The 8,198-nt window shown below is 36.4% G+C and overlaps 1 protein-coding gene across 1 annotated transcript in view; it reads left to right on the top strand.

Moving 5' to 3' along the window:
- The window catches only part of Ube2e2 (ubiquitin-conjugating enzyme E2E 2), a 248,404-nt gene that overhangs the window by 6,269 nt on the left and 233,937 nt on the right, over window positions 1-8,198 (top strand). The window contains exon 2 of the mRNA XM_013010609.1: window positions 2,074-2,124. Within this exon, the coding sequence (XP_012866063.1) occupies window positions 2,074-2,124 (51 nt within the window). The remainder of the gene's footprint in view (window positions 1-2,073; window positions 2,125-8,198) is intronic.

Genomic DNA, 8,198 nt, shown 5'->3' with positions numbered 1-8,198 from the left:
GAATTAGGGAGTATTTTTTGTTTTTGTTTTTTGTCAGTTGTGGGGTTTGAACTGTGGGCCTGGGCACTGTCTCTTAGCTCTTCAGCTCAAGGCAAACACTCTACCACTTGAGCCACAGCACCACTTCTGGTTTTCAGGTGGTTAATTGAGATAAGAGTCTTAGAGACTTTCCTGCCCTACCTGTCTTTGAACCCTGATCCTCAGATCTCAGCTTCCTGAGTAGCTAGGATTACAGGCGCGTGGGCCTGGCTGAATTAGGGATTTTTCTTTAGCCCAGACTTTATGTATGTGCAATTTATATATAGTTTTATTTTTCTGATACATTACTTCAGTATATTGATTTTAAAATGAATGTGTCTTTATTCTATACAATTTTAGTATCATATTTATCACTAAGGTATCAAATTATTGTTAAGCTTCCTGCCTTTTTTTTTCCTTAAAGCAAATGATAGTCTCACAGTATTCTTATTTTGTTCTCCTCATTCATCCTACAAGTTAAAGTAATAGGTAAATCACACAAATTACAATTAAATTTGTAATTTGTTCTTGACTCATCTCTGTAAGTAAGTGCTTTTGCTAAGTTCTGTGGTACAGTAACCTGAGTTGTTCCGTAGTTGCCAACTGGTAATTGGAAATATAGGTAATTGTCTATAATTGTCTAGTTGATTTCCTGCCTTCCTGCCTGCCTTCCTGCCTGCCTTCCTGCCTTCCTTCCTCAAGGTGACCACTCTACCACTTAAGCTACAGCACCACTTCCTGTTTTCTGGCAGTTTATTGGAGATAAGAGTCTCATGGACTTTCCTGCCCAGGCTGGCTTTGTACTGTGATCTTCAGATCTCAGCCTCCTGAGTAGCTAGAATCACAGTCATAAGCCAATGGTGCCCAGCTCAACAATATTTTTGTGTTTGATTTAGCAAAACCCAAATTTCATGACATGAGTGGTTAAGAGATGTTTAAAAGTGTACTCATAGAAAATCTAGCTTACCACTGTTAGTCTTTGTGTAGGTACATAGGATGTTAGATGTTGTTAAAAATCAAAGTAAAAAAGATAATACATAAGGGTCTTGGGAGTATAACTCTGTGGTTATGTTCACGTTTAGCACATGAGAGGCTCTAAGTTCAGTCCATAGCACCGTCCCCCAGAAAAGTGACGTAAGAACAAAAGCAGGTTTTAATTTCTTGTAGGAAGCTCATGGAATATTAAGGTAGTTCAAGCAGATGGAATGGTGCCAAACCTCAAAGTCTCAACATGCTTTAGAAAGAATACTATGTATTTTGGTAGCAGTTTCCAGTGTGGGAATGAGATCTAGATATTTCTTCATCAGTTGATTGGGCCAGTCAGGAATGTTTGGAGGTAAGTAAGAGTGACCCATAGTTACTGTGAAAGGTGTTTCCAGTTTAAACTAGCATTCCTGCATTGAGAAAAGATAGCATAAAATATTTGAAATGGAAAACTGAGTTTATTTACAGTTTTAAGGATAGAGTCATTATCAGTCTGCCTTTGTATAGCAGTGCTACAGTTCATTGAAAGGATAAAACAAAAGCTAGGAATATGCACACACAGAGTGTTGCTGTGGGTCCCAGTTACCAGAGTTCACATTTCAAGCCAATTTCCTAAAACAAAAACAATCCTACCTTGAAGTTTTTGTTTTTGTTTTCCATCATAGAGCTCTGGGCCTGGGTGTTGTCCCTGACTTCCAGTTTTCTGGTGGTTAATTGGAAATAAGAGTCTCATAGACTTTCCTGCATGGGTTGGCTTTGAACTGTGATCCTCAGATCTCAGCCTCCTGAGTAGCTAGGATTACAGATGAGAGCCACCATTATAAAACCTTGAAGGGTTTTATAAACAAGGCCTTTATAGTTTAATAAGTTAGTGTGTTGCCGCAGGCTTTATGTATTGGTGGTACAGATGTCACCATCCTTGGTAGTACATCTTCAAAATTGTAGATAATGCTTTATACAGTACTGATACTTCAGATTTAAAACATACACAAAAGGGAAGTATTACTGTTGAAGTACCACGTTTTAGTGAAATAGATTAAAGAAAATTTGACATAAATTTTCTTTTTAAAGAATTCAGAAAGAACTTGCAGAAATTACGTTGGACCCTCCTCCCAACTGTAGGTAAGTAATTACTGATTTTTATTACTTGTGTCTTTTGCAGAAGGTATATTTAAGCTATTGGTCTCATGTTGTAGTTTTAATAGTAATAACATGGTGTTTTGGATTTAAATAATTGGTGTATAGTGTAGTTGTTGTCTGTTTAGAGTGAAATATTCAGCAAGTATGTTTGAAGTGGTACAGTCAACTTGCCAATAGCAGTGCAATGTAATAGCAGTATGATAATGAAATTACAGTGTAGCAACACATTCTGTTATCGTTTAGTGGAAAAGGTGTTAATACCTTAAATTGTTTCTTTAATGATAGAATAATACTGTGGCTAAAACATGCTATTTAATAATTATTGTTTATTGTTGTCTTCTTGGAAGTTAGTTTATAAAAGTATAAGAACATTCATCAATGTTTATTCATGTTTTACATTATTTCTTGGATGTGACTAAGAATAAGTGATTTAAACCAGTGATGTTAAATAGAAAACACTGCCAGGTGGCGGTGGTGCGCCCCTGTAATCCTAGCTACTCAGGAGGCTGAGATCTGAGAATCCCCATTCAAAGCCAGCTCAGGTAGAAAAGTCCCCAAGAGACTCTGATCTCCAATTACCACTTTTAAAACAGAAGTGGGACTGTGGCTCAAAGTGATAGAGTGCTAGTCTTGACTAGAAAGAGCTCAGAGACAGTGTCCAGGTCCTGACAGAAATAATAATAAAAAAAAATACTCTTTACCAGGAATGGGTGCCTTTTTCTGTGAAGGGATATTGGATATTATAACACTATTTGAGGGCCATACAAAATTATGAATGTCGGCAGATGGACCCTGGGCAGCTGATGAGGAAGATATCTGTCCTGTCACAAATGATTTTTGTGGGCCTTTTACAGATAGGTCTGGTTGTTCTTTATCTCTCTTCCAGTGACCACATATCCTATCCCACCCCCATTTTCTAGTCAGCATTTACTGGGAAATAAAAATACTTTTTATAAAAGATACGGAGGAAGGACAGAAACATAATCTTCTGCCTTATACTGTATGTTGAGTCTGTTGCAATGTTAAGATGGTTGACTATTTTAAGACTTTTACTTCTGATTTGATATGAGGTCAGTATTAAAACCAGGTCAACACTGAATGATTTTTTTGTTGTTGTTGTAGTTTTTTTTTTTTGGTGTGTGTGTGTGTCCTGAGACTTGAACTAAGGGCCTGGGCAACATCCTTAGCTTTTTGCTCAACATTAGCACTTTACCACTTGAGCCATAGCTTTTAACGCTTTGGTAGTTTATTGGAGATAAAGAATTTCAAGAGCCTTGCTGCCTGCACTGGCTTTGAACCTTGATCCTCAGATTACAGTCTACTGGGTAGCTAGGATTATAGGCATGAACCAATAGCACCCAGCTACAACATCAAATTTTATGGCTTAAAGTGATAGTTCCATGCATTGAAGGTGAGAGGCTAGATAAAATGAACATTTTGTTTCCAACATTGAATGTGGACAGAATTTATTATTTGGTATGATTTTGTTGGCCTTATTTTATGTACAAAGATAACAACCTTAACTATTAATGAAAATGAAAAATTTACAACTGGTTATATTGATAGATAGTTGACAGCTATTTTATGTAGAAAAACTTGATTAAGGCTTATTACGTTTGTGGTGAACTTAATGTGGTTCTTTATATGAGAATCCTGTGCAGCATGTAAGCTTGAAATGATAATGTTCAAAGAATGGTTCACTTAAATAGAACAAATATTTCTTTGTGCTTAGTAAGATGGTTTCATGTAATATTTTTGACATAACAAAGCTGTTTCAGATGTCAGATTGTTGTTTAACTTGTGATCAATTCATATAAGTGGATAATAGGAAATGAATAAAAAAACTCATTTTCTAGCCTAGTATTTGTTTTAATCACATTCTCACTTTAAAAAGTGTAGTATATTACATACATATTTGAACTTAATTTCCAAACTACTTTGCTTAAATTTTGACAGATTATTGACAAAATAATTACTTTGTCTTAATGAGTTTAAAGCTATTTTTTCCCCACTACTGGGTTGAAACTCAGGGACTTGCTAGGCAGGCAGGCACCCTACTACTTGAACCTTGCCTTAGCCCTTTTTGTCTTAGGCATTTTTTGAATAATAGTCTTGGGTCTCATATTTATTTTCAGGGTGGCCTTGGTGGCAGTTCTATTTACACTTTCTGCAGAGCTGGAATCAAAGGAGAGTGTTACAGCCAAGCCTTATAATGGTTGAGATTGGGCTTGCAAATCCGTCCCCCACCCCCCAGTCTAAAAATGTGATCCTTCTGATCTCTGTCTCCTGTGTTTGTTCTGTTATTTTAGAAACAGGTTGTAGCCCAGGTTGCCCACACAATCCTCCTGCCTCAGCTGATTTCTGGAGTTACTGGTGTGTACCACAATGCCTGGCTTAAAACTCATTTCTGATAAATCTGTGCATAGTATTGTACAATATAGATTATAACTTTTTTAGGATATTTTCTAATATCTTGGATAGTCTCATTTAGCTTTGACTACTAAGACAATAATTAAACTACTATTGTAAGCATGTACAAAACTTTAGAGATGGAGGAATGGAATTACATAATAGCTTGAATAGCTCGAATCATAGTTTGATTTAAAGTAAAAGTTTATAGTGTTATCTGAAATTTGGAAGTTTACTTTTTTTCATTGAACCTTGAGCCTTATTAGTTAGTGATACCATTACTGGTTCACATGTGAGCTCTTTGTAAAGCAAATACATGTAATAGTTTTTGACTTTTATATGGGAGTCATACATAATGAACACTTCAGATAGCTTCAGGAAAGAATGTCCTAGTGTCATTAATTTTCTGGTTTATAGGAATTTTTCAAAAGCAGTTCACATGTCTGAAGATTGGCTAATAATTTTGCTGTACAAGGTAGACCTGCAATACTAGGGCTGTGGTTCCTTTTGTTGATTCCAAAGTAGTTGCTTGGACTGGGTCAGACAGAGAAAAGAGAAAGATCCTTTGCTTCATTTTAAGTGGTGCTTCCTTTGGTGAGTAAATGCTGTGGCTGTTTCGTAACTGGTGATGTGTCCTATATTTCCTGTGTGCTTATGCCACTTCTAATATTGTTTAGTATGCTTGTTAAGTGAACCACTATGGTCTTGGTATTGTTTGGTATCAAATATTTGGCTGGAGTTGATAACAAATTTGTCCCTCAATATTTCAAGAGAACTTAGAACATATTTCAATATGCTACTAACTTTTGAAAGAGAAATTAGAACATAAAATTTTAATTTGGTTTATTTTTGACCAATGTTTATTACCCTCTCTTCTCCTCTCTCCCACTTATATTAGGGTTTGAACTCATGGCCTTGTGTTTGCTTATTGGCTCTCTATCACTTGAGTCACACTGCCAAGCCCAGCATTTTTCTTTTTTTAATTTTTTTTTTGCCAGTTCTGGGACTTGAGCTCAGGGCCCAGACTCTGTCCCCGAGTCTCTCTGTGCTCAATGGTTGCAACTTGCCAACTAAGCCACAGTGCCACCTCCAGCTTCTTCTGTTTATGTGGTACTGGTGAATTGAACCCAGGGCTTCATGCATGCTAGTCAAGCGTACTCTACCACTAAGCCACATTCCCAGCCTTAAGCCCAGAATTTTTGATGGTTATTTTGGAGATGGAGTCTCATAGACTTCTGTTACCTTTAGGTGTGATCCATTGACTATATGGAATTAACTTATAAAAATATAGAAAAATAAAGCTGTTTGCCTAACAGGAGTCACTTTTCTTAGCAGTCAGTACATGATACCTGATATCAGAGGAAATAATTTCCTTCATACTTCCTTTATGTGTTCCCTCTCCTACAGTTACCTTTCAGAACCCTGCTGCATGGTTCTGTGGACAACTGTAATTTGCTGTCACTGGCAAGGAACATCTGTGGGTTTACTTGTTTAGCAGTCACCGTGGAGAAGGTTTTTTCTCTGTTGGCTGTCTAGTGTGAGTGGGTGTTGGGTGACTGTTGCTTTCCACTTACAGTGTGGTTTGTTCTGTTTTGGGGGGGCCTTAACAGGCCTCTACCATCTAGTCCTGTGTCTGTCAGGCCAGAGATAGGACCTTGGACTTTTGTCGTCTAGTTTAGAAATCGGTGGAATCACAGAGGAACTAGCATGTGTTTATTCTGCATGTCTGTCAGTGTGCTATGTTAGAAGCTTAGATTTTTATCTTTTACTACTAAAGATTAAATCTGGGACCTTGTGCATGCTATGAGTGCACTCTACTACTTAGCTATACCTCTACCTCCCCTATGTGGTATTTCCTAAAGAACTTCTATAAATGATTTAATAGATTCAATCTTTCTTTTCTTTTCTTTTTTCTTTGTTTCTGCAATAGTGCGATTGAACTCAGAGCCTTGCACTTGCTAGGCTAGCACTATTCCGCTAAGCCATGCCTCTAATCCCAGTTTTTATCTTTTAGTATTTATTTTCAATTTCTTCTCACTTTCTTGGTTCTCAAATGAGATAAAAATGAAATATTGTTTTATTTTTGAGGCTGAATTAAAAGTTTTTTTTTGCATTACAGCTTAAAGAGTAACTTAAACAGTTCAGACTATTATATAAGAAAAAAATTTATCATAAAATCAGTCTGTGGCATCATAGGTATGAAGAATTATATATTGAGTGAAATTTGTTATATACTTAAGAGTATTTCCTATAAATAACAGAATATATTTTAGTTGGCTTCAACTTTTACGTTTTATGTTGGATAACATAAGTGACCTAAGACATTTACAAGGGCCTCTGAAGATCCATAAATGTTTTCATATCACCAGCTGAGTTGGAGATGTTGAGCTTTTGCTATAGTAATTGCTTCTTCAATGCTTTGTGAACACTTAGCTGGCAGTGATACTATATATGCTTACAGAGTTACAAATGGTAGAATCACTGTCCTTTATACATGACTGACGGTTGTGACTTTTCACTATTATTCAGAAAAACCGAGATCTTAAATCTGAGGATGCCAATATGTTTTGTTTGTATTTTTTTAGTATAGTTGAAAACTGGCATTTGGTGTCTAAAGAATTTTCAAATTGAAGCTTTTGTTACTTAGTCAATACTATTATAGTTTGTATGAGGTTCATGAACCTCATGGGAATGACAGAAAATCCTTAATACTTGAAAACTGTGACAAAGCCAAAATGACTAGCTTGAATTTTGAGTTTTTATTTAGGAAGCAAAGGAAGATAAATAAAAAGGTAGGTAGAGGTAATTCAGTTATGCTAGTCGTTTGTACTTGGTATTTCTTTGGTTTCAAGATTCAGTGTTTTACTGAACACTGGCTTGCTTTATACTCTTCCTCTTTTAAAAACAATATTATTGAGATATAAGGTGTAAAATATTCTTTATACTTTCAGGTTTTATTGTATTCCTAGGGTTGCATAATCATGCTTGCTTTGTGGGTAAAATACCTTTTCACAGTTAACTGCTTTCTTTTTTCCCCCATGCCCTAGGCAACATATACTTTCTGTCTTTAAAAAATTGTCTTATCGGGCTGGGAAGGTGGCTCAGTGGTAGAGCGCTTGCCTTGCAGGCATGAGGCCCTGGGTTCAATTCCTCAGCACCACATAAGCAAAAGAAAAAAGCCGGAAGTGGCGCTGTGGCTCAAGTAGTAGAGCGCTAGCCTTGAGCTGAAGAGCTGAGAAACAGCGCCCAGGCCTCCAGAGTTCAGGCCCCATGACCGGACACCCCCCCACCCCCCAAAAAATTGTCTTATCTGAGAATTTTTATAAATGGAATCACATAATGTGTGGGGTTTTTTGGTAAACCAAAACGTTTTCATTGTAGCATGTTACAGGATGCATCAGTATTTCATTTTTATAGTCAAGTAACAGTCCATTTTAATGATCATGCCACATTGTGTTTATCAACTTATCAATTCATGGATATTTAGCTTCTTCCTGTTTGGGGATATTGTGATTAGCATTGTTAATAAACATTTGTGTACAAATTTTTGACAAAACATTTGTTTTTATTTCAATTGTGTACACTTGAGTGGTAATTCATATGTTTAGCCTTTCGGAGAATTTCCAGAATGTGTTCTAAAGTGATTG

This window comes from Dipodomys ordii, unplaced genomic scaffold (assembly GCF_000151885.1).
Source record: "Dipodomys ordii isolate 6190 unplaced genomic scaffold, Dord_2.0 Scaffold12, whole genome shotgun sequence".
NCBI classification, from domain to species: Eukaryota; Metazoa; Chordata; class Mammalia; order Rodentia; family Heteromyidae; genus Dipodomys; species Dipodomys ordii.
Note: the sequence above shows the minus strand (reverse complement) of the source record. Positions and strands in the feature narration are given on the sequence as shown.